The sequence below is a fragment of the Ananas comosus genome, linkage group 4, assembly GCF_001540865.1.
Source record: "Ananas comosus cultivar F153 linkage group 4, ASM154086v1, whole genome shotgun sequence".
Classification (NCBI taxonomy): Eukaryota; Viridiplantae; Streptophyta; class Magnoliopsida; order Poales; family Bromeliaceae; genus Ananas; species Ananas comosus.
The window spans coordinates 11,273,216-11,299,950 of record NC_033624.1 but is presented as its reverse complement, the minus strand read 5'-3'; the positions used below and the strand labels follow the sequence as shown (position 1 = coordinate 11,299,950).

Here is a 26,735-nt window from a genome sequence, read left to right as displayed (position 1 = left end):
ACTCCCTCTAATTTCGACTATATTTTTCTTTCTATTTTTTTAATCATGCTCTCTCTCTCTAACTTATACTCTCTCTTTTTTGTAAAAAGATGTTGAAACTTTTGATAACATTATATAAAATTAAATAAATAAATAAATTAATTAATTGTATATTTTTTTAATATTAAATAACATGGCTAATTAATATTACCGTGCGAACCAAACACAGGAATTTCACATTCTTAATAATAGAATGAATAGGAATAAAATTCTCGGATATCTTTTATTTCTAGTAATCTTTCATAATGCGAACCAAACGCACCCTTAGAGTTAACCACATGCGCCCTACTCGCAAAGAATAGAACATATTTTTGTTATCAATTAAGTCACCCTAGTCCAACTTATTATTACTTTTATCTAATTTGTCAAGAAAATGGAATTTTAACTTTGCCTAATTGAAGGCTTAATTATAATATATATACTACACTATAGCTTGGAAGTGTTTTTTTTTTCACGCTATACTACAGATATTATTTCCAAATACATTATTAAATTATCCTCTCTTTTTTTTTCAATCTTTACATTACAAGTAATAAATCCATGATCCTAAATAAAAGCTATTTATTAAAAAGGTGCGGCTTAAAAGTAGCAAAGTATATATTCAGTTTGTTTTGACAAGCAAAAGTAAATAGATAAACATAATAGAAAAATAGTTGAAAGCAAATTGATAGAATCCTAGATGGCCAAAGCTTTGGCATAAGATAGGATTTATTCAATCTTATAATCCTAGATTGCTCCAAACAGAAGAATGGAATTGAATAAATCCTATCTTATGCCAATCCAATCCAATTTAATCCGGTTCTTATGATCCCATCCAATCTAATCCCAGTGCCAAACATGCCCCTAAGAAATTTTAAGGAAAAAAAAACGTAGCACAGCAAAAAAAAATAAATCTAAAATCACATAGAGAATGATGAAAAATAATAGTTTAATGGGGACTTCGAAAAAAAGAAGGTACAATGTTGTAAATTAAGTAATTCTAAAGAGCAGTTTAGTAGAGTGTTATCAAGCCTAAAAGAATATGTAAAATCAGATTGTTTACATCGACAATTAAACTTCAAATAAAGATGTAATTGTCAAAATATTGCTATGATTGATTAACAAGAACTTTATGTGTCTATAAAGAATCAGTAAGTATCATTTGATTTCCAATCCAAAGAATATTTATTTCTCCAATTATTTTTTCTAAAAAATAAGACCCTATTTGCGATTGCTTCGTCAAAAGCAAGCGGTTATATGCTTTCTCGCAGCGCAGGTTCTTCTGACAACATAATCCCAAACAGGGCCTTAGTTGTGTCCAGTTCTACATCCAATTTGACCCCTAATTAATCAAGAAAGTTTATCATCTTAGTTTCATGCTCTCGAAGAAGAAAAAAACTAAAACTAATAAGTGTCTTTTTTTTTATGTTTTTTTCTCCTACAGTAAAATATAGGGTGATTCATGTCAAATTAACCAAACTAACAGGAGTCAAACCTTACATTTCCAGGAAAACGCTTAAATGGTAGTTCACATTGAGTTCACATGGCTTAAGAGCAAAGCTTAAAAAAGACATCAAGCTATTTTGCTTAAAGGTCCCCTGAGATCTTGGCTATATAATGCTATTAGATCCAAAGGAGTTAAGAGCAAAAGTATGTAAAAATATGCTTCTATCTTTTTCAGTGGGACAGCAGATAAGGCAGAATCCATTGCATGCGATAAGAAGTCGCACAGATGACGCTAAATAAGTTAAGATATAATTTCTGTCGTCTAACCAGAATACAGAGAAGCACATCATTTTTAATCTTCATTTAAACCCCTCTATAACTTCTTACAAAAGCCAGAAGCCAGATGCTCAGATCTTCCATATACATCTAGCTTCTGCTACTCAAATACAGAATTAGAGATATTGTTCTAAAAGTCGAGCCAAACAGGTACTCAAGCAGGATATTGTAACAATATTTTCTCATTGAAAAGTGGTGTAACTAATTTCAAAGGCATTGAATAAGGATATTTGAGAGAAATTCCAAAGAACTTTAATGTAATAAATAAATATGTAATAAATGTGACGACTACAAGTATCCAATGATTTTTAACAAATAAGAGGAAAGAATAAAAAGAGAGAGAGAACAAAAATACCTCTTGTGTTAGATTCTCTACCTTTGGTGGCAAAAAACAGCATTACATGAAGAATCTGCATCTATTAACCACATACCGAGAGTTTCGAGCTCCTCCTCAACTGAAGCCGGTTGCATATCCTGGGGCAAGATGATCAAATTCTTTCCACTATTCAGAGTGGTATTATACATGTTATTAACTCCTAATTTCACGGCAATGGCCTTTTCATCCAATCTCCGCAACCTTAAATCACCCCTCGCTTCCAAAGCTTTGTTAACAAAGTACATGAAATTGTTGCCACCTATCGTAGACTTGCTTGCTTGTGCCGCCACCATAGAAACTAGACCATCAATCCAAAATTTCAGAGAAGTTGGAGAACTTTTAATAAATAACAACCCCAAGTCTCTTGCAGCTAAGAAGTCGTACAATTGATCTGATGGCTCAGGTAATTTAGCGCTAATTGGTATCATATTCCCATCCATTAACCATAAGTTATACCGTGATTCCAGGCAATTCTTTACCAAATGGGCTTTAACCAAGATTTCCTTCATCAAATCTGTCCCAGAAATTTCAAGATTTAACACTGAGTTATGGCTTTTAATGCTGTGAATCAATCGATTCGCATCAATTACTGCATATCCTCTTCTTGCGAGGTCATCTATAAACTCTGGATCGTCAACAATGAGAACAAAGTTCTCCATTCCAACCTTGCCAAGATGGCAAATCAAGTTTCTAACAATCCTCTTTTCAGTCCCATACAAGCTTATAATTATAATAGTTTTCTGCTTCTGCAAAGAATCTAGTACAGTACCAAGTTCATCGAAGCTCCTAACGATTCTCCCAGGATGAACTTCTTTGAAGCAGAAATCGAACCATTTTAGATTACTCAAGGGTGGAAGTTTCCACAAATCAAAATTGAGCGAGCTTTCATCCAGTAAATTGGAATCGGGACCAACACTTCTCCCATAGTTCACACCTGCATCCCTGTGTGAGATGCTTAGGGCCCTTTCTTCCTGAAAGTTTGTGTAGATATTGAAGTATCCTCGCGAATGGACAAATTTGATGAACCAGGGGGTCCATATTTTCTCACCCATCCTTTTGTACCATCCTGTAGTCACCTGCAAAAAGTAGGATTAAAAAAATATTGCAATTGAACAATCAACATGCGTGAAAATGAAAAGATGAGAAGAAATGTTTGTCAACATGAAGTTCAGATAATGGCAAAATTACAACGCATTTAGGTCCCACTTTTCAGAGAAACTTAGTTTTGTTCAAACTTAATAAGATTACCATGCCTTGAAGAATGGGTTTCACTCCTTTGGCTTTGTGTATATCGTACCACAACCGGAACTCCTTCCATGGTTTTGGAAAGAGAAGTTGACCCCATGTGCCGACCATCTGATATAAGAAAACCTGGATGTCACTGTCCAACTGCAATTTGTTTCCATGTTTACCTATTTACGAATGGGAACAATAGGTTAAAAGTAGCAATCAGTGCAAAACAGCTAATTAATAATCTGATAGTGGAGCAAAAGCTGCAACATTTTATTAGTAAGACTGAAAAGAAATAAACACCGGAAGAACAGTACTCATATTTGACAAAAAACAATTGATTACCACATATTTTTACAAAGAAATTTCAGAGAAGATATGATTTTACTACAAATTTGATGCCAAGCATTCAAAACAAGAGTGTTCATGAAATTTTGCAAATAAATATAGGACAAGTAAACCCTACTACTAAGGACAATGTCAAGTGCCTATACCGCTATGTGATCCTTATTGTAACAAATGATCTTCATATCACCTACGGTATTTCAAATATTTGATGGACTAACATTTCAAATGTTTGATGTATTATACTGTAGAGATCGACTGCATGAAAAATCTATCAATATTAGGAAAATTACAAATTCAAGTGATAGGTTACTTAAAAGCACAATTGCCTGGGCCTTGAAGATTTTAGTAGATTGGAGATCTTAGTAGAAGTGTTGCAACTATTTACGGGCGAGTAAATTTAAGATGTTCAAGATCAACCAACTTGCACTTAGGCTCCATTGGGATTGCGGAGAGATTGTGTTACATACGGTTGGAAAGTACGATAGAAAAATACCCTATTTATTTTCGAATGTAATATTGTGTTCCACTTATTGTAATAAGTCGGTTACGATATATTTTCTGCGTTCCCACTGGAGAATGCAGAAGCATATTTCTATATGCTTTCGCCCCAACTTCATTTTATTTATTAGCGTTAGATGGACCCCAATACCAAACGGGCCCTTAGACTTGACGACCCATCAGCTCTATTACTCATTCACATCTATGATGCAATACATACTATTTCTCCAAACCATGCCATGTGATGCAATCTTTCTCAAGTCCAGGTGGAACAGAACAAAAGCCACATGATATTCATTTTGCTAAGTATGATCAAACAAATGTTGTGCAGGGTTCTTCCAACACCTGAATCTCCAAAGTAAACAGCAAATGTGACCTTCAGAACTAACAATTAATGGGATGCCAAAAGAGTTTCTTCCCAAAATGCCTTTCTTCCCAAAATGCCAAAAAGGTAAAGCAAAATTGTTTGCTCAGTGAATCAAATGAAGACCGGCCTCTAGAATCGAAAAGGAATGCATCTATACTACAATCAATGCACTAGGAGTTGGCCCGGATTGTTAAATTTCTTCTAAAGGAGTTTAACAATAGGAATGTTTAATCTTGTCTGTCATAAGAACATATAAAACATTTCCTAGTTGGATCAACATTAAATAAGGTTGGATTGAACAATGTACAAGTTACATGAGCTTTCTTGTGTTAAATAGGCAAATGTATGGAATAAATATTGAGGTTGACTAGATTCAAGGTTACTTAACTTTGTTCAGGAAAAAATGACTTTATTTTCCTCTATTAATCTTCAAACTTTTACTGTCTCTCCATTGTTTTTCCTAATATTTTTATTGTGCAAAATTGCAAACTTGATATATAACATGTAAAATTACCAACGAACGTGCACAAAATAGAAGTAGTCTCATACAGAGAAAACTATTACACACTAAAATCAGCTAAGCAGTGGACCGGTGGTTGAAGACTCGAAGAAACGAAGAAATGTACCTTCTATCTCAACCAACTTCCTACCACGGTTAAAAATCAAGACAAACCAAAAGAATATTCCTTTAATGTTTCAGGGATGTAACAAATCCAGCCCACTAGTACTAATAACTCCTTAGGCCGGGTTATTACATTTGGTATTAGAATCAAATAACCGACCGGAAATGTGAGATGGATCTCACATTGCCTAGTGATCTTGGAACGCCTAGTATAGGGAAAGTTTGTGACAGCCAATAGTCCTACATCGAATAATGTGGGAAACTATAAAAGTCCTGCATGTGACTAGAATTTTAATACCAATAATTGGTCTTAAGCATTTAGAGTCAATGGTTTCAGCCTAACGAGTTATTAATGCCAGTGGGCTGGGTCGTTACAACAAATGCATAAACTTATCTCTCATACATAGTAGTGCTACCGAATTAAAGAATTAAATTTCCTCATAGATTCTACTAATTGAAGTCCTTATTTTCACGTCCCTCATTCCTCCTAATATCTTCAAACTGTCCATAACAATCAAAACTTATCGCACAAACCTCGCTAACCATCATAATCCACTAACCAATCATTCAAAATATATTTAATCATTACAACTTGCGAAACGACATCAATTGGATGAACTCCAATTTGATCAATACAACCAAGTCAACCTAAGAGGAGCGAGTCTTCCAATAACCAAAATTTAACACAATTTGGATAGAATTGAACACCAAATCACAAAAGGAGAGATGAACAGTTGCGGGCATTACCGGCCACGAACCTCGGCCGCTGCAGCGATGCTCCGAAGACCGAAGGGCTATAGTTCGCCTTGTCATAGTAATACTTCAGGATCAGCCCCTTCAGGTACCTATAGTAGAGCGGCGAGAGCTCGAGGTCATCCTCAACGACGAAGGCGAACTCGTCGTCGGAGCTCGGCCACCACGCCTCCAGCCACTGAGCCTGGAGCCCGGCNCAGCCCCTTCAGGTACCTATAGTAGAGCGGCGAGAGCTCGAGGTCATCCTCAACGACGAAGGCGAACTCGTCGTCGGAGCTCGGCCACCACGCCTCAAGCCTCCGATCTACGACATCGGATTCGTTGGTTGGATTGGCGACGTGGAAGTGGTCGAGGAAGAGGTGGAGGCCGACACGGTCGCCGCCGTAGTCGGCGGCGAAGAGGGATCGGAGGCAGCGGCGGAGGGAGTCGGGGCGGTCGAAGGCGAGGACCTTGATGAGGAAGGTGAAGTTGCTAGGGTTAGCGTAAGGGTTAGGGTTTGAGGAGGGGAAGGGCAGGAGGGAGGAGGAGGAGCGGCACCTGAGCCGAGCGTGGACGATGGAGAAGAAGAAGGAGGAGGAGGGAGGAGGAGGAGGAGTGGTGGTGGTGGGAGGGGAGGAGGAGAAGGGCGGAGAGGGAGAGGAGTAGGAGGAAGAGGAGGGGGAAGAGGAGGGGGCCTCTACGGCGGTGCATTAGGGTTAGGGTTTGGGTTAGGGTTTATGGGGCTCTTGTTCGGATTTCGCCATTGGAGGAGGAAGAGAGAGATCTTGGTCGGGACTCGGGGCGGAGAGTGGTCGTGTGGATGCACTGCGGAAGGGTCCGAAGCTAAACGGGAAGTGTAGATTTTGCAATTTGGTCCTCCAAATCTTCGAACGTTACAATGTAGACCTTAAAACTTTGATTATTGGCTGCTTGTTAATCATTTGGTTGATGAAATAGGTAATAGATGAGCGAGTCCAACAGAAAACTTAAGGATACCTTAAATATTGTAAGTTTGTAACACTACAATAGTCCAACATCAGAATAAAAGCGGCATCTATTAATCTAAATACATCTAAGTGTTTTCACCCCCTTGTTATAAGATCAGTGTTTCAATCTTTTTCGCTTCTCTAATGTTCGAGATACAAATGTACAAGAAGATCCATGAAGTTCACATCAAGCAGAAAGGTAATCATGCATCAAACATCATTTTTTAGTATTGCAAAAACGCAGAAACTAGTTTTGCAAACTTAACTAGTGTTGGGGCAATGAATAACCTCAAAACTTCTGCATTTTGTTTCTTTCTGAACATATCTGGTATCACTAATAATTCATCTTTCTCCCACATCCGCAAATTAGAAAATCAAAACTACAGTCGTTCCCAGAGAAAGCAAGAAATTCGCAATACAACTCGTACTTGAGTCTATTCAAAGACACGAACACAACACAGTTAAGAAATTCTGTTAAAAACATATAACTCGAACGTAACCCGAACTTATGCAATCTAAATTACTCAACTAGTACAAATAGGAGACTCTTTCATAAGATACTACAAGTGGAAACATTCTTTCCCTGTTTCTGCAGGATAAACATCATCAATTGTATAAATATCACCTTTGCATTGGATTGGATGCATAAGAAGATGGAAACAAAAGGGAACATCCGATTTTATCGAAAGGGTACATACATGGCCGATCCTAAAACAAAGCTCGACCCAAAATTATTGGGATGGCAAAAGAAAAGCATAAACCCACCAAACTCACTAAACATCTCCAGCATAAATTATCCGAGTGTTTGATTGAAGAGAGATTTTTAGAACCTCAAAATGAATTAAGACATGTTACTGAGTAGGTTTTGGGGATTTGTTTTGAAGTATGTTGTCGGGAAGGATCAGCTCGGGCGGCACCTCACGAACCACTCCGATCATGGAATCATACTCCTCGTCCCTACGTGCGAACTTCTTGCGGAGCACCTTCTCGAACTCGATCTCATCAAAAGATTTAGCATTCTCCGCGGCATGAACCTGGGCCAGGTTGGAATAGTTGGTTGCGGACTGGGTGATAAAAGCAATCTCTTCTTCAGTGAGCTTCCTCAGAAATTTTGCAGGATTGCCTCCCCATACCTGATTTTATAAGATATCAAATATACTCATAAATCAATCAAGAATCAATAGGATAAAAAGTAATCTTAATCTTTTGCTCAAGGGAATCATGTTACAAATAGATAACAAAGCCCGGTTTTTCTTTTTTTTCAGATATCTACGAAATGACAAGCTTGAAGATCTCTAAAAGGCTTATCTTAGAAATTACTATTATTCCAAAAAAATCCCGATAAAAGGCTCCGTAAGGTACCCTCAAAGAGGTTCTCAAACCCATATAAACAGGTTTAGGAACACAATCTTCTCGAAACACAATGGATTGGTCATATATAGAGTCATGTTGTGACTTGGTTTACAAGAGTTTTAAGAAATAATTTAGATAGAGAACAGTTTTTGACCTCTCCACAAGGGATTCTGGTATTCTGCCTTACAAGGGCTCCAGCAGCAACCATTCCATTTTTCTCGACAACTACACCATCTAGCAGGGTTGCACCCATGCCAACAAATGCTTCATCCTCAACAGTGCATCCGTGTAACACGGCACTGTGACCTGTCAAATTAGGGCTCAGGAATATTAACAAAAAATCTTCTTAAAGCTAATGCTCTAAATCTAATTGCAATGCATCCTGCTTCATTAATATCAAATGCATATCTGGTAATTGCCTTACAATAAAAGAGTTCTCTAGGATCACCAGGAGCAATTAGTAAGTAGGAAACTATATCTTTGAGAGAGAGATTTTATTATGTAGGACAAATATGTATTGATTAATCAAGATAAAACTGTTGGCTATGAAAACAGCATACTTACCAATTGTAACATTATCACCAATGATGGTCGGCAAGACCTTCCCACTTAGGTTAGATTTTGCAACATGCACAAGAGAATTGTCTTGTATATTTGTCCCAGATCCGACACGAATGCTGTTCACATCACCTGAACAGAAATATAAAAGAAAGCATCAACATAGAGAATAGTATAAAGGAGAAGAAGAAAACAGAAAAGATATCAATAGAAAAGAGATGCTTGTGAAAGACAAATTACGAACAGCCAAATTATTATATGTCAATCTAAAATAAACAATATTTGCAATAATACAAGGAAACTGGGTTTCTAGGTTTAAGCATAAAATTTAACGAGATTGCTAAAGCTACAACGACTTGAAAGGTCTTAACTGGGGACACAACAGCTTCTCTGCTCATTATGAGATTGGTTATTTCCAAATTAAAAAGCCAGTAACGATAAAAAAGCCCCTCAGACTAAATCACAAATAACAGGAGTTATTCACAATATACTTCTACGAGATGACTGCATTTGTTTCTCAATTCTTTAAATTGTCAGCCAGTTGTATTGTTTATTAATGCGTTTTAACCTTGTTCCTTAGATTACACTTTAGTATATACATTTCTTTCTCGCGAGGTCTAGCATTTACATATTTGTGCTGATGAAAGAAACATGTTTTTTTAACAATAACCCATTCTGTAGCAACTGTTAAACTTTGTATAGTGGACTGAAAGTTGATAACAGAGAATTAGATACTTCTAGATTCTAAGTGCTTTATTTTATTGTTTAGTAATCCATACATATTCATTAGATCGATATCTTCTACTTGCTTTTCCATAACAGTTAGTTATTACTGGCTATTTTACTGTATAATACTAATTTTGCTGAAGAATACAACATATATATAAATAATAGAAATACATGGAGAAAGTTGGTTGATGCTAGCTAATTTACTAGAGAATGGTATGGTTGTTAGTCAAATACTTATCTATTTTGAGAAGAAAATACAATGACCCAGATACTTCTGAAAGTATTCTAACCTCACTGGTATGTATATGTGCACTACATATGTGCCACAGAGCCTTCCTACGCACATACTGCAACAACTTCAGAATGCAGGATGTTAATATATTCAGTCTTTGCAGGTAAAAGCTCACAAGTGTGGCATGTGAACACACAACACTTCCCCAAATTGAAGTGCTATATATCCATATTCTTCGAGTTTTATGTTCAGCAAGGACACAAGTTCCACATTCATTAACCTAAAGAAGCATTTAGAACATAAATATGATTTATTCTAGATTTCAATTCTCTAATTTGATTAATATTGTTTGAAATCATAAGCTCATATATATGAACCAGAAGCTTCTTTCTTCAGTTTTTGCATAAAGACTTCATTCATTCATCACCTTTGCAAATTGCAACTTCAGGCCACCTTCTTAGTTTCTGTAGAATTGAAACGCGCATTAAATTTATGGAATAAACCAACCCTCCACTCTTCTTTTTTCCAAATCAACTGACAAATGATAAATGAGAGACAAAAAGAACAGATGAATGAATATCACTAATAACAGACAAGGGGTCAGACCATCTGAAAAGCCATAACTAAGAGAGAGAATTAGAGACTATAAGTTGCATCACATACATGTATAATACATAGAGTAAGTGTTACACCAATATGAGGAACAGTTGCACACATACAATTATATTAGTGAGCAACTCTATGTTGATCCTCATTCCAGAGATATTGCATTGTATATTAGGAAACAGAGTGAACATTTTCAAAGATTATGTGTAATGAATCACACTTGAACATCTAACAGCTTTGCGCAAATTAAATGTGCAATGGATCTTGTTTGGATCCACAGAGATATTGCATATCTATGTAATCATATGTGTGGAATTGTTCTTTGTATGTGTGCGACTTCTACTCTTATGTCTCACATATATACCTAATACACCATTTGTACATATCAATAATGCAATAGCACAAATTATATGCGCAACCTATTTTCTAAATATGCAAGCAAGCAACTAAATGGGCCAGTGTAAAACAGGACACACTAAGTGTGCAACAGGCTGTAATACATATGTAATTGTACTTTTTAAGTGTTTTAATCAAAGCTTCATCCTCAACCAATGTCCATGGAATTGTTCCATTCCCAACCTACATCCATCTCACCCTCTGTAAGAACTTCCCCCCTCTTTCTTCATTTTATCCTGCAAGAGAGAGAGAGAGAGAGGTGGGAAACCCTTTTCAAGATGATATACACCTATGAGCTGCATTTACCAAGCTGCCGAAACTAGGTGTCTCATCTGTCCTACCATCTATTTAATCTTGAAGGGCAAGCAACCAAGCACAATCCATGGATGGGCTGATCAAAATCGAATTTCGTTGGTGGTGTCTCTTTTTTCTTTATTTGATGGGAATTAGAATGAGCGAAGAATAACTGAGGTAATGCTTTTCTTCCTAGTACACTCTTAAGGTGAAAATATGGGTGTAGCCAATTTCAACTTTAGCAAGAGTCAAGACCTTGGCAAGATTCTTTTTATTTGATTATGTAATTCAGAAAGCATGTAAGCCCCTTCCCTCAGAGTTTTGAGAATGTAGGTCTATCTAAGCGAGTGTATAGTCTTACCGAAAAAGATAATCTTATGAACGAAAAAACTTCGGAAGGATCATGCCAAAGGCACTTCAGTATCAAATAAAGACATGTGATACCAACTTAATCTGTAACGCCCCGGATTATTCGTTTTCCCCGGCACGCTAACAGACCCGCCGTATACATAGAAATTTCCCTTGTATACGAAGCGAAAGCTGTACTTGTAATCATACGACACTACAACCAGTAGTATAGAGCTGCTAAAACTAAAAGCATATATAAATAACACTGGTTCAACATACATACATAGTATCCAGATACAAAAACACTCGCTCCAGCGAGTTAAAATATCTGTATGTAAAAGAACCCAAAAACTATAATTACCTGTAGCTGGTATTCCTCTAGCTCTGCAGCAAAACTGGAAGGGCTCTAACTCGCAATACCCTTTCAACGATCAGTCTCAGCAGCCGCAACAGAAGGCTCTGCAAAAAGTAACCAACTGGGTGTGAGAACTATTGCAAAAAGAAATAGTCCTCAGTGGGTACCGCTACCAACCTCAGCGGCTCGCCTACTAAGTTTACAGAATAAAAGCTCAATGATAATAAAGGAACTGGAAACAATCTGCAGCTATATGACACTATACTATCATGATCCAACACTAACTATCTGTAGAATAATGCAATATCTGACCCAATCTCACTAGGGACTGTGAATACACCCGTCCCGCCTGTCGAAGTTACACTAACTGCTACCACGCTAGGTCGTCAGTGGAGAGCAAGTCCAAACAGGACAAACCGACATCAACGCAAAAGCACTAAGCCCGACTCTGGAGTGGCACTTGTGAGCGCTACCAACCGAGTATGCAAGCGTGTCTCTGCCGAGCTCAATCAGGCTCTCACAGGCTATAGTCAAAACAGAATGGTCAAACCACCAAAACTCACGTGCTCTCGGCACAATCTGATGCAAAAACAGCAAACTGGGTCCACCGTCAACCTCAACGGCACTCAACAGTCCGGAACAGCCTAAGCACTGCTGTAAAAATAAGTTCGGCATCCGAGCACGAGCGTAAATGCATTCTACACTATTCTGGGTATCCACCGCCTACAAACTGCGGCGATACAAACAAACTACGGCTCTTAGAGCTAAATCTGGTAATTTCAGAATATGACGGTGTAGAATCGATAGTTTTCTCATAATTCAATTCCAAGTCCAACATGTATAATTTAGCTAATATTCTAAGCTCCAATTTAGATTTAAAAACATGCAAATCTAAAAATCGAGCTACTAAACATGCTAAACAGAGCTAAAAACACATACTGTCAGTGTATAGAATTAGGAGAAAATCCGTAGAATCCGATAAGTATAATATTAACCCACATCGAATGCTAATCCACAACGGCAAGAAGTCGATAGGAGAAGAAATCCCGCACTAGCCCGGCCTCCAACAGCGCTACCACGATGCACGTAGGCTCAACCGGCTCTCCGGCGTGAAGTCCACGTTGATCCGAGCTCCAACTGCGACCTCCACCATGTATGGCTCAAGCTAGAGAGAGAGGAAATTAGAAAAGTGAAATTCTTCAGCTAATTAAATTGATACGTGTACTCATAAATGGAGTTGATAAGCATGGGGGTAGGTGGGATCCTTATCTACCACAAAAATGACCATCCTACCCTCACCAACTCAAACCAAGGATACTACATCCTTCCCCACTACAAAAAGTTTCGTTCTCGAAACTTAAAACATACCTCAAACTTGAGTCTCAAACAAGTAGGGATAGGACTTCCGCATCACCGTCTCCGGCTGTCAGGTTGCTTCACGCTCATCGTGATGACTCCATTGCACTTTTACATAAGGAATGACCCGATTGCGCAATTCTTTCGTTTCACTAGCCAGAATTCGCAACGGTCACTCCTGATATCTCAAGTCCTCGCCAAGCTCCAGCGGAGTGAAGTCGATCACGTGAGAAGGATCGAATATATATCTCCTCAATGCCGAGACGTGGAAAACATCATGAATACCGGTAAGTCGGGGGGGTAGAGCAATCCTGTAAGCAACTGGCCCAACTCACTCCAATACCTCAAAAGGGCCTACAAAGCATGGACTGAGCTTTCCACGCACTCCAAATCTGCGTATCCCTCGGAACGGCGAGACTTTCAAAAACACATGATCTCCAACTTGGAACTCCAAGTCTCGTCTCCTGGTATCGGCGTAGCTCCTCTGTCGACTTTGAGCTGTCAAAAGATGTCGTCGCACAGCTTTAACCTTTTCCTCAGCCTCTATCAGAATCTCAGGTCCAAAAGTCTTCCTTTCACCCACATCACTCCAATGTAAAAGGGATCGACACTTGCATCCATAGAACGCTTCAAACGGAGCCATCTGAATGCTTGTTTGATAGCTGTTGTTGTACGCAAACTCAGCTAGTCTTAAATGTCGATGCCATCCTCCTCCAAAGTCTAGGACGCATGCCCTCAGCATGTCCTCCAAAGTCTGAATAGTCCTCTCCGACTGACCATTCGTCTATGGGTGAAATGCTGTGCTGAAATGCAACTGTATACCCAAGGCTATCTGAAGACTTCTCCAAAAGTGCGAAACGAACCTCGGGTCTCGATAGTATCCTTGGTTTTAGTTGGTGAGGGTAGGATGGTCATTTTTGTGGTGGATAAGGATCTCACCTATCCCCATGCTTATCAACTCTATTTATGAGTACACGTATCAACTTAATTAGCTGAAGAATTTCACTTCTCTAATTTCCTCTCTCTAGCTTGAGCCGTACATGGTGGAGGTCGCGGTTGGAGCTCGGATCAACGTTGACTTCGCGCCGGAGAGCCGGTTGAGCCTACGTGCGTCGTGGTAGCGCCGTTGGAGGCCAGGCGAGTGCGGATTTCTTCTCCTATCGACTTCTTGCCGTTGTGGATTAGCATTCGAGGTGGGTTAATGTTATGCTTACCGGATTCTACGGATTTTCTCCTAATTCTATACATTGACAGCTTGTGTTTTTAGCTCTGTTTAGCATGTTTAGTAGCTCGATTCTTGGATTTGCATGCTTTTAAATCTAAATTGGAGCTTAGAATATTAGCTAAATTATACATGTTGGACTTGAAATTGAATTATGAGAAAACTATCGATTCTACACCGTCATATTCTGAAACTACCAGATTTAGCTCTAGGAGCCGTAGTTTGTTTGTATTGCCGCAGTTTGTAGGCGGTGGATATCCAGAATAATGTAGAATGCATTTACGCTCGTGCTGGGATGCCGAGCTTATTTTTACAGCGGTGTTTAGACTGTTCCGGACTGTCGGGTGTCGTTGAGGTTGACGGTGGACCCAGTTTGCTGTTTTTGTATCAGATTGTGCCGAGGGCACGTGAGTTTTGGTGGTTTGACCATTCTGCTTTGACTATAGCCTGTAAGAGCCTGATTGAGCTCGGCAGAGACACGCTTGCATACTCGGTTGGGTAGCGCCCATGAGTGCCACTCCGGAGTCGGGCTTAGTGCTTTTGCGTTGATGTCAGTTTGTCTTATTTGGACTTGCTCTCCACTGATGACCTAGCGTGGTGGCAGTTAATGTAGCTTCGACAGGCGGGACAGGTGTATTCACAGTCCCTAGTGAGATTGGGTTAAATATTGCATTATTCTACAGATAGTTAGTGTTGGATCATGATAGTATAATGGCATATAGCTGTAGATTGTTTCCAGTTCCTTTACTATCATTGAGCTTTCATTCTGCAGACTTAGTGGGCGAGCCGTTGAGGTCGGTAGCGGTACCCACTGAGGACTACTTTTTGCAGTAGTTCTCACACCCAGTTGGTGACTTTTTGCAGAGCCTTCTGTTGCGGCTGCTGCTACTGTTGAGATTGATCGTGGAAAGGGTATTGTGAGTTAGAGCCCTTCCAATTTTGCTGCAGAGCTAGAGTACCAGCTACAGGTAGTTGTAGTTTTTGGGTTCTTTTACATACAGATATTGTAACTCGCTGGAGCGAGTGTTTTTGTATGTGGATACTATGTATGTATGTTGAACCAGTGTTATTTATATATGCTTTTAGTTTTAGCAGCTCTATACTACTGGTTGTAGTGTTGTATGATTACAGGTACAGGTACAGCTTTCGCTTAGTATATAGAGAAAATTCCTATATATACGGCGGGTCTGTTAGCGTGCCGGGGTAAATGAGTAATCCGGGACGTGACAAATTAAGTGGCAACCACCCTTTTAACACTATTAGGTTTATTTGAAAAGCTTTCAGCGCCAGGCCCTGAGGGGCCACCCCCTTCTTAATTTAATTTACCTACCTGATCCTACTAGGTTGACTAAGTCAATATCATTATGCCTTGAGAAAGATTTCTTGCATATTTAACCTACAAAATTCTTTAGCTGCATTTTCTTAGCGTGGAGAGTTGCTGTGGGTTCGGAGACTTGTTGCATATATAATCTTTCGAAAGAACTTAATTCCATTTCCAATGCATAATCTATAGGGCAGGGGTCAGCATTGCCCACTTATCTAATCATATGTATGCAACTGATTTTTGTATCTGTGCAACTTTTATTATCTATATTATACATGCTTCTAATATAACTTTGAACACTACTCATTCTCTCTCTTATTTATTGCTTATCAGAGGTTGTGACTTCATGTCTTGTAGTAATATTCATCGATCCAATCATCCTTCCTCCCGGATTATTGCTACATGGCTTCAGGAAAAGAAAAGAGAAAGTGGAGGGGCATTGGTCCACAATTTCAAATAGTGGTCTAATCTTGCCAAAACCTAAAAGGTGGTTTGAAGTTGCAAAATTGACAAATAAGTGCATCTGTGCAAAACTTCCCCAAAAGTCACATCTGATTTGGTTTCTTTCACATAAATCTAGAAAGCTCGATTTCAGCCCAGGACGAGCTTAATATTTATACATAGAAAAGCCAGTTTGAACAGGTGCAGAATGTTACAAGTTACTATCTTTGGTATCAAGATGAAAAATGAAAAGATCCTTCATCTAACACACAAAGTTAAACAGGATTTAACATTATGAAAAAAAAAGCAATGACAAGAACAATACCCATTAAACCTTCAACACCAACAATCTGACATCATCAGAAAAGGTGCTACCCCAAATTATGTGCTAAAGCATCTTAAAGACTTACACACCTAAAACTCGACATAATTTTTCAGCAATCAATTTGCAGTCTTAATGGGTGCAAGACAGAACTACAATCAAAATTTAAATACTAAAGAGCAATGCCTGTGTTTCATCTAAAAAATTAGATAGGACATTTCCCAAAAAAAGCAGGCATACTATAATCCAAATTTTGAGAAGAACTGATATAATTTCTTTGAAATTAGCATGAAATCACTTGTCATACTAAATTACATAAGAAAACCTTCACAAGTATACCTTTTGATCACAAGAAACAAATGGAAGAAGCAAAATTACTTCGAAAGAATTTCACTTGGATAGAAAATAACTTATCAGAGTTCACTCTGCAGAAAAAAAAAAGCTATACATTTCCCTCCCAATTTTTCGACTTTGTTGCAACTTTCTTACTAACATAGCGAGATTAACAATCATACTGAGATCCATGTTAAAGAGGTAAAGGTTGGTAGAGAGAGAGGATGAAAGAAGAGAAACATATTCACATTAGCACAGAAAGCTAAAAAAGAAATATTTAAGAAATTCCTTGTGTTATATGCATTTTCACCCAAAAACAATGACTCATCCAGCATATCAATTTTTAGTCATTTTTACTACAAAAATAATAGGTTCTGAATTATTTTTATTCCAAGATTAGAAGTGTTTCTACCGACATTCACAAGTAAAGAAAACCAAAATCTAAAATAACTGAGAAGAATATACAAACCTTCCAAAATAATGCATGAACACTGTCTCAGCCAAACACTGAGCACCTTAGGCGTTTATATCACAAAGAAAAAGGACGAAGGACTTCAAGTTCTAGACTACAGAGACGGAATAAAATAAGATATGTACCAGCAGTATCAAATCATGTTCACAAGTTTACAAAGAAATATACCTCTCAAAACGCATCCATACCAAACGGAAGATCCCTGTCCAACTTGAACATCTCCTATGACAGCCGCACTTGGAGCTACAAATGCATCTTTGTGAACATTTGGAACTTTGTCAAAGATGTTCATCAGCGTGCGATGCCTCGACACTACATAATATTTCAACAGGAAATAAATTTTAGACACAACTAAACTTTGTAGTTGGCTGCTCTAGACTTATAAAAATATATCTTTGCAAGATCGAATAGTACACGCACAATTCAGCCTAAAAGCCCCCAAAACTCAATAAGCTGTATTTGCCTACAGAGATTGCTAAGGCTGGATACTTAAAAAGCACATTACCAGAAGCTACAATAACAGTTATTAACAGAATTCAAACTTGAACAAACGGATTCAACGCCATTTACATATAACTACTACTACCAGCAAAAATATTTGACTTAATCAATGAAAAATTAAACAATACAGATATGAAATATGGATTATAGAACTTCATAAAACAATTTTAATAAGAGAACAATATTTTCAACAATATCTTTTTTACATGGCAGCTAGGAGAAGCTAGCAATTAAAAAAATAGACAACTATAGGAGTAAGAATGAATATCTGTGATGCAACTCAGGCCAGTAACTTCATTTTAGAAAAACTCAGTGCGACTAACATAAAACCTTCACAGCACTATTTGACTGTTTAGCCTTCTTTCCAACATATGACTCTTTAAATACGATATAAGAAATATATCAAAATTGTATAGCTCTTCCAAAAATAAGAAAATTCAGGCCGAAGCTGAAACTAGACCAAATACTATCATTACCAAATCAACTAGAGTCCGACAAATTCCTTCCGAAAAGCAAATAGAATCAATACTAAATATAATGCCTAGGAGAATAGTGACACATGCTTCTCCTACCATCCTTTTCTTCAGTCTGACTCCCTTGACACAGTTGTCCACTGTAACATATTGAATGAGCCATAGACACGCAAACACATCAAGGGCATGTTTGTCTGGAGAAATGTTGGGCTTGGAATGGAAATTGGAACAACTGTCTTCCGTTCCAACCAATTGGCAGGAGAGAATCCCATCCCAATTCTTATTCAAGATGAAATGGCAATCATCTGATCTTCTGCTGTGAAACCAGCATAGAGCATGAATGCAATGCCTTCCCAAGATGGAATAAGAATCATTATTTCCAATTTCCACTCCGGTTGGAAGACAAACAAACTCACAGGACTGGTTATACCCATTTCAATTCAAACCCACTTTGATTTTATTTTAATATTTCCTACTGGTCCAATTGCAAACCATACATGCCTTAAGTAATCAACACCAACCTAGACTCCATGCTCCTCTATACTTTTTAATCTCAGGTCCAACCAACAATAAAGAAGCGGCGTATACTAGGTTTATGTGGGAGGAAAATGTTGGTGTATCGGTTCTGAGCTGACAAGGAAAAGAAAGAAGAACAGGAGGCACAAATATGTACAGCTAGAGTTCTCAACTCAGAAAAGAAAGAAGATCCTACAAAGGAATATTTATAGCCAGAGTTTTTCACTGTTATACATATTTCGACATGTAATTTACTACACTTACAATAAGGCATAAACTTTTGCCAAGTCCTGATTTTGAATCCTAATTACTTACTGTACGATTGACACAGCAGTTCCTTCAGAGACATGATCTCAGCTAGTTTCACCACTGTATTATGCACAAATCAGTTCCCACAGAGACACGATATCAACTAGTTTCACAGTCCACATTCCAAAGCCACAAATATCAGATTAAATTCCAAACAGAACAGAGAAAAAAAACACAATTTTCGATCAACTTGATAGGTAAAGCATCCACATTATCGAGTAATTCATCCAAAATTGCTAAAAAATTCGCCCTTTTGATCCCCAAACCACCAGTTCGGAACAAATATATCCATCAACAACTTCATCAAAAAGCGACTTTGGGATCAGATCTTCCCAAGCAACGATCAGCACAAGCAAATCCACACAACACAGTGGGAACGAAAGATCAAAAAGACCAAGAAATACACGACAAGGGATCAAAACGGAGACGATTCGGAGCTTACGCTGCTCTTGGAAGTAGTAGTTCCCCTGGAGGCGGCACCCGAGGCGGTCGATGGCTTGCCCCGTCTCGCGGATCCAGAATCCCACGGTGTAGATCGCCTTCCCAAGAGTCCCCATTGAGATCGTCGCACGGCGACGGAGGAAGACGATGAGAGACTGGGCGCGAGAGGTGCGGAGAGGGATCGATCGAGGGTTTCGGGTGAATTGGGGGCGAACGGCGAAGCAAAACGGAGTGGGAGAGGGGGGAGAGAGAGGAGGAAGAAGAAGAGATCGAGGGAGAGGGGGCGATAGGCGGAAGGCATTGGGGTTTTGGGCGAGGAGTGGAATGACTATTTTGCCCCTGGATCCGTATTTGACCTCATGATGCGGCTGTGTGGATTAATTGCACTTTGGTCCTTAACCTTTAGGTCCTTTACCAACTTTTTCACTAAGGGGTGTTTGGTTTCCCGTAAAATCGGTCGGAAAATTTTTTTTTGATCAAAATTTTTTTTCGAAAAAGTTATTTTACAGATTCTCCGAAAATATCCAATTTTTATTTTCTGCCAGATTTTCGGGGAAAACGAAAACTGGCCTTAAAAAAGCGCGGCTCACAGGGCCTTGCGCGCACGCGGTCCACGAGATCATCTTCATCTCGTGGACCCGCGTGAGAGAGAGTCCACGGTGGACTCTCTCTTCCTCTTCCATTATATATATATATATATATATAATTACTTTTTTTATACAAATACATTATTACGTAATATTTTATATATAAATATTATTTATAAATATATAGTAATTTATTTTATAGTATTAAATATATATTATTATATATGATATTACATATTTATTGTATAATATGTTTTAAATATATTTTATTTATAAATATAAACTAAAAATAATAATAAATATAGTATGATAATTATTATTTATTAATAATATATAATAATATAAAATAAGAAAAAAATATATTAATTTATCTTTATAACTTTTTTTTTCTTTTATTTTCAATCAATCAAACAACCGTAACGGGAAACTAATTTTTTTTCCTACAAACCAAACGTTAAAGAGCGTAAAACTTCTTTTCCTCCGAAAAAATTATTTCCACAGAAAATTTTTTTTCCCAATTTTACGAAAAACTAATCCCTAATCTTTTTTTTTTCTTTTGCTGTTACATCACTAACAGCAAAACCGTCAAAAATAATTTTTCTTAAAAAAAAAATTTAGAACAAAATAGTTTTCTATCAATATTTGTTTGGTCTTTTAAAAAAAAATACCTTGGTTTGGTTGGTTGAAAAAAAAATAAATGAAAAAAATTTTACAACAGTTTGAGTTTTTAATTTTCGTCGAAAAACAAAAGGTTTCAATTTTTCTCCAAATTTGAAAAAATACTTTTACCGAGAAATATTTTTACGTCGAACCAAAAAAACGAAAAAGTATTTTTCATATTGAAAATAACATTACGGTTCGTTTTATGCTGAACTCAATGCTCCCTAGAGATGTCAACGGATCGGATTCGGGACGGATTTTTAAAAACCCGAACCCGAACCCAACTCCGAACCCGAGACCCGAACCCGAACCCGAATCCGACGGATTTTAAAAATTCATATCCAAACCCGAACCCGATCAAAAATCCGAAACTTGAACCCGAACCCGAACCCGAAAATTTGAACCCGAAACGATTATTATTATTTTTTCAATATTTCAAAATATATTATATTAAATCTAAATTTTTAAAATACAAATTCAAATATAACATCAATTTTTTTATATATATATTATATATAATACAAAATAAATTCGGGTTCGGGTCGCGTTCAGGTTCGGGTCGGGCACAATCAAAATCCATATCCGAATCCATATCCGTCGGGTTTCTATTTTTGATATCCATATCCGAATCCATATCCATATCCATCGAATATATCCGTTTCATTCGGGTTCGGATTCGAATAAAATTTCAGCTATCCATACCCATTGACATCCCTAATGCTCCCTAACCTTCGTATTTTGTTTCAAGAATGCCTCAAGCATTGGAGTTCCCGTTAATACTGATAAAATAGGACAAGTCAATTCCGATAAAATTCTTCCTACTCATATAGATAATGATCATAATTCAGCAATTTCTGATCAATCTAAGCACCAATTTTTTAAGTTTCTGAACGAGTTTTGGTAGCACTTTCGGCTTGACGTCTAACAACACTCTAATTCTAATATGATAGTAAAAAAAAAAATAAAAAAAACTAAAAATTAGGGATCAAAATGAAAACAAGGCAATGATTGGGGACTAATAGTGTAATTAACCAGTTATTTTGCCGGGCTTGGGCTGCTGCTTATGAAAACTTGTAAATATTTTCAGGATCAGACCCGGCCCAGCTTGATTGGACCGGGTTGGGTTGGGCTGGGCTGGGTCAAGTATTCAAACCCGTGCTCGACCAGTTTAGGCTTCATGTGGGATTATGGAGAAATTACTTTATACACAGTAAAAAAATACGGTAAAAAAATAATTTATTTGTTTTTGTAAATATCAAATTGAGCATAACAATGAATTGGTCTTAATAACCTGAAATTTTTTTAAATTTTCCTTTTTGGACTTGAAAATTTAAACCCGACCCGATCCGATGTTTTCGGTATCCGACCCCACGGCCCACTACAAGCCATTTCGAAAGAGGCTCTTACATTTTATTACTTTGGTTTAATTTCATACATATTCTTACGAACATAGTGAATGATAAATATATTCCTACAAAGTTTAACTTTCATGTGTTGTTCCTGTAAAAATTATGATGTTTTCAAATATATCTCTACCGTTAGAATCCGTTAGAAAAATTTAGTTAACTATAAGTTAAATACTTAATTTTGATTAGTTTTTTACCCCTCTTATATTATACTGTTATGATTTTTGAAGGGATATAAACGATTCTCTAACGATAACAAACCAGAAACATATATTTGAAAATATTAGAATTTTTGCAGGACAATATATGAAAGTTAAACTTTGTAGGGATATATTTATCGTTCATTATATTTGCAAGGATCTGTATGAAATTAATCATACATTTTATTACTTTTAACTGACACACTACTTTAGTTTTGATTATTTTGATTCGAGTTATTTACTCAATTGACTTGAAAATTTATTAAATTAATAAATAACTACAGTAACTAGAATTCCTGTAGTCAAAATTGTTGGCAGGAAAAAAATTATATTCTATGCTACTGAAAATGTTGGCCACAATTTCATAATTAATTACATTCATGATTATTAACAATGATTCTATTATAATAATTTTCATAATAACGCTAATATCATTCACTATCAAGTTACAATTCGGAAATTGATCCCCCATCAATGGAAATGCCAACATAGGTACACCGGAATACATCGCTTCGAGCACCAGAATTCCAGCCGCAGTGCGTCAAGAAGCCCCTGATGGAGGGATGCACCGCACAATTTTTGATAAAGCTCTAAATTCGAAGCTTTCGTAAAAGACCGCTTTTTTTGTAGTCGTGCACCGCAAATGTGGACGCAGCTGTGAGGCCAAACAACCATATATGCAGCGGTTCTGAATAATCTGGATGCGATTTTGCTATTTAGTAAGCACGAAAGTTGATGCATAATTTTGTATACACTAATTTTGAAAGAACTAGTCGAGAGTTAATTGAACAAACCTCAACCCTCTCGACACAATAGCACAGAGGAATACCACATCTTACCCATAAAAAGTTGGCGAGAACGATCAAGAAAACAAGCACGAGAATAACAAAGCAACCAAGTTTCTAAATTAATTTGGCACAACAAATATAAGTAGTAATTTGGATACAAGAATCTCCCTCTAAGGACTCAGCTCCTACATTTTTTTTCCCCCTTTTCAATTAGGGATTTGCAATGAAGGTTAAGGGATTAAAAAAAATCTAAATAGGGATTATAAGGTTTATGAAAGTATTACAACCCAAAGCAAGTAGAAAACGATCTCCACCGCTTATCCGGGACTCTGAATCATCTCAATTTCTATTCAAAAGCTTCCATAAGATGTTTTTAGTTCATCGCTAATTTTAAAACACACTATTAAATCAAGATGGAGTCAAATCCAACTTACTTTGTCCATCACGGCCTCTGGTCTCGAAATCTATAAAGGGTGTTTTGAAATCTAGCGCTTTTTAATGTTTTATCTTCCAGACATAGACAAGACAAGATGTTTGAGAATACCAACCTCCAAATCGGTTTCAACATCTACAGGTTTTGCGAAATACTGCCAAAGATTTCTGAATCTACCTAACATTCTGGAACACCAATGTTAGATTCTGATCCCAGCATCTAGTCTCTTGTATTTCTCAACGCTCGATCGTTAAGGTGATTTTAACTTGATCCAACATATTTTACCTTTTGTCCACTTTAAATCTTCCCATTGATCAATTCTGAGAGTTCCAAAATTAAAGTGAATAAAAAAAAAAAGGCAACCACTAAGCAAAAAAATAATGGAGAAAATGACCACCCAATGAGACATGCCACCCATAGCTTCATCCATTTAGAATGTCATGTCCCTTTCCAACTATATGCATAATACATATACATATATATGACCTTAATTATGTGATGTGTTCCAATCTAAGCTTTGATATTTGGTCCAAAGTTATGAATGGGGAAAGAAAGAAGCTTTGCTTCTTTTCAAGTTTAGATTTTTTTTTTTTTTTTTTTTTTTTTTTTTTTTTTGTTGTTGCTCTCAACAAGTCAAAAGGGTTAGTAGTCATGGACCACTTTTCCCATGCATTATCACATTTGACAACAACAGCAACAACAACATACCTCAACCCTCTCAAATGCTTTATTGCAACATCTTAACAAAGCTATTCTATCATATCATATGCTAGCTAGACAAAAGAAACACTAAAAAGAGTCACAATTAAAGCTCTAGAACATATCTTGGGACTTGCTATTCAATGCTAATCAATATGATTAATAATATTGTTTTAGTAGAAAGATATAAAATCCCAAAAGTTATTAAAATAAAAGAGAATAGACTGGTTGTAGTAGCATCTTTGTACATTTATTCTCATACTTCAATTTTTTTTTTTTTTTTTTTTTTGAGCTTACTTGTAGGTCTCTTACTCTAAGAACACTCATTGCTAACTAATATAGGGCCTGTTTGGCATGGTGGTGTGGCTCGACGAGTGAGCAACACCGCACAATTTTTTGATAAAGCTCCGAATTCGAAGCTTTCGTAAAAGACCGCTCTTTTGTATACAAGAATTTCTTTCTAAGGGCTCTCCCATGTTTTTTCTTTTTATCTTTCAATTAGAGATTTACAATGAAGCTACAGGAGATTTTTAAAATCCTAAACAGGGATTATAAGATTTATGAAACCCCCAAAACCCAAAACAAGTAGAAAACGATCGATCTCTACCATCCATCGAGGGCTCTGATTCATTCTTAACCCTTGATCTCAATTTCTATTTAAAAACCTTCCATACAATACTTTTAGTCTATCCCTAATCTTAAAATACAAATATTAAATCAAGGGCGGAGGCTCTTGCGGAAGCTCGGCTCGAAACCCAACTTAATTTGTTCGTCACGGTCTCTAGTTTCGGAACTTATAGGTATCGTTTGGTTCGGGGATAAGCAAAAAGTGGGTATTCCGGGGATAGGTATAAATTGAGGTATAAGCGAGGATTAGATCAATTTTGCGTTTGAATGAAAATTGAGTTATTGCTGGGAATAAGAAAAATAGCGTTTGGTTAGGTAAGATGGGATAAGAATTAAAGTTGGTAGTTAAAAATAAAAAATAATGATATTATCTTTTTCTTTATATTAGAATTTAAACTTTTATATTTTATATTTATATTTTAAAATTTAAAATATAAACTTTTAATTTAAAAATTAAAATTAAAATTTTAAATTTTAAAATCTCAAATTTATAATTTAAAAAAATTAATTTTTTAAAGTCTGAACATTAAATTTAAGATGAAATTTTAATTTAAAAAATAACATATCAAATTCTAAATATAAAAAAAATTAAAATATCAAAATTTTAAATTTTAAATTAAACAATTTAAAATTTAAATTTTTAATTTTGTAATTTTAAAATTATAAATTTTAATTTTTGAATTTATAATTTAAATTTTATAATAAATTAAAAATTCTCTCTCTCTCTCTCTCTCTCTCTTCATGGGTGGAACAAGCAGGGTGATCCTAAAAATACTTTTTTTTAAATTCAAAAATTAAAATTTTTAATTTTTAATTTTAAAATTTAAAATTTAAAATTTAAGATCAAATTTAAATTTTAAAATATAAATATCAAATTTATATTAAAAAATATAAAATTTAATATTAAAATTTAAAATTTAAAATTTAAAACTATAAACTTGAATTTTGAAATTACCAATTATAAATTTTTAAAACTAAAATTAAAATTAAAATTTTTAATTTTTAATTTTTTTTAAAAAATAGGGGTGGGAACAACTTGTTCCAACCCCTATTCCACCTAAGGGTGGGAACTAGCTATTCCCACCCTTAACGGATTATCCTAGCTATTCCCACCCTTAACGGGTTATCCTAGAATAACCCGTTAAGGGTGGGAATAATTAGTTCCCACCCTTAAAGATAGTATTTGGGGAACAAGGCGGGGATAACCCCTTATCCCCACCCTTGTTCCCCAACCAAACATAGTCATAGAGGATTTTTCCGAATCTAGCACTATTCAATGTCTTATATTCTGGGACATAGACAAGACGATTGAAAACACCAATCTTTAGATGGGCTTCAACACATTCCGATTCTGTGAACTACTATGTAGAGTTTCTGAATCTGGTTTACGTCTCGGAACACCAATTTTAGTGTTCTGTAACTATAAAGATGACATTAACTTGATCCAACAAAATTTATCTTTTGTCCACTTTAAATTTCTCCATTTAATTCTAAAAGTTCCAAAAGGTGGATTAAACAATAAAGGGAAAATTTCCTCAAAAGGCAATTTAATATATAGTAGATCCTCAAAGCAAAAAATAATGAAGAAAATGACCACCCAATGAGACATGCCACCCATAGCTTTATCCATTTAGAATGTCATGTCCCCTTCTAGCAATATACATAATACATATACATAATACATATACATACATATGACCTTAATTATATGATGTGTTCCAATCTAAGCTTTGATATTTGGTCCAAGGTTGTGAGTAGGGAAAGAAAGAAGGGTGTTCCATTAGAATGTTTCTCT

The 26,735-nt window shown here is 36.4% G+C and overlaps 2 protein-coding genes across 2 annotated transcripts; both read right to left on the bottom strand.

The window, feature by feature from the left end:
* On the bottom strand, nucleotides 2,030–6,821 carry LOC109709678. The gene is made up of 5 exons (XM_020232002.1): nucleotides 6,571–6,821; nucleotides 6,208–6,509; nucleotides 5,989–6,086; nucleotides 3,425–3,588; nucleotides 2,030–3,252 (listed from the first exon to the last, which is right to left on the bottom strand). Exons 1-5 carry the CDS (start codon nucleotides 6,682–6,684, stop codon nucleotides 2,173–2,175), a joined length of 1,758 nt encoding a protein of 585 aa, XP_020087591.1. The 5' UTR covers nucleotides 6,685–6,821; the 3' UTR covers nucleotides 2,030–2,172.
* On the bottom strand, nucleotides 7,449–19,824 carry LOC109708940 (gamma carbonic anhydrase 1, mitochondrial-like). The gene is made up of 5 exons (XM_020230892.1): nucleotides 19,542–19,824; nucleotides 17,469–17,612; nucleotides 8,877–9,002; nucleotides 8,467–8,618; nucleotides 7,449–8,092 (listed from the first exon to the last, which is right to left on the bottom strand). The coding sequence occupies exons 1-5, from the start codon at nucleotides 19,654–19,656 to the stop codon at nucleotides 7,811–7,813; spliced, it is 819 nt and encodes a 272-aa protein (XP_020086481.1). The 5' UTR covers nucleotides 19,657–19,824; the 3' UTR covers nucleotides 7,449–7,810.

Coding starts and splice junctions, on each gene's coding strand:
- LOC109709678 (XM_020232002.1), bottom strand. CDS start 6,684: ATGCACCGCCGTAGAGGCCCCCTCCTCTTCCCCCTCCTCTTCCTCCTA. Junction 6,510..6,570: donor ACTCCTCCTCCTCCTCCCTC/CTCCTCCTTCTT, acceptor TCCTCCTCCCTC/CTGCCCTTCCCCTCCTCAAA. Junction 6,087..6,207: donor CTCTCGCCGCTCTACTATAG/GTACCTGAAGGG, acceptor GCTCTACTATAG/GTACCTGAAGGGGCTGATCC.
- LOC109708940 (XM_020230892.1), bottom strand. CDS start 19,656: ATGGGGACTCTTGGGAAGGCGATCTACACCGTGGGATTCTGGATCCGC. Junction 17,613..19,541: donor CTACTACTTCCAAGAGCAGC/GTAAGCTCCGAA, acceptor AATATTATGTAG/TGTCGAGGCATCGCACGCTG. Junction 8,093..8,466: donor CCAGAATCCCTTGTGGAGAG/GTCAAAAACTGT, acceptor TTATAAAATCAG/GTATGGGGAGGCAATCCTGC.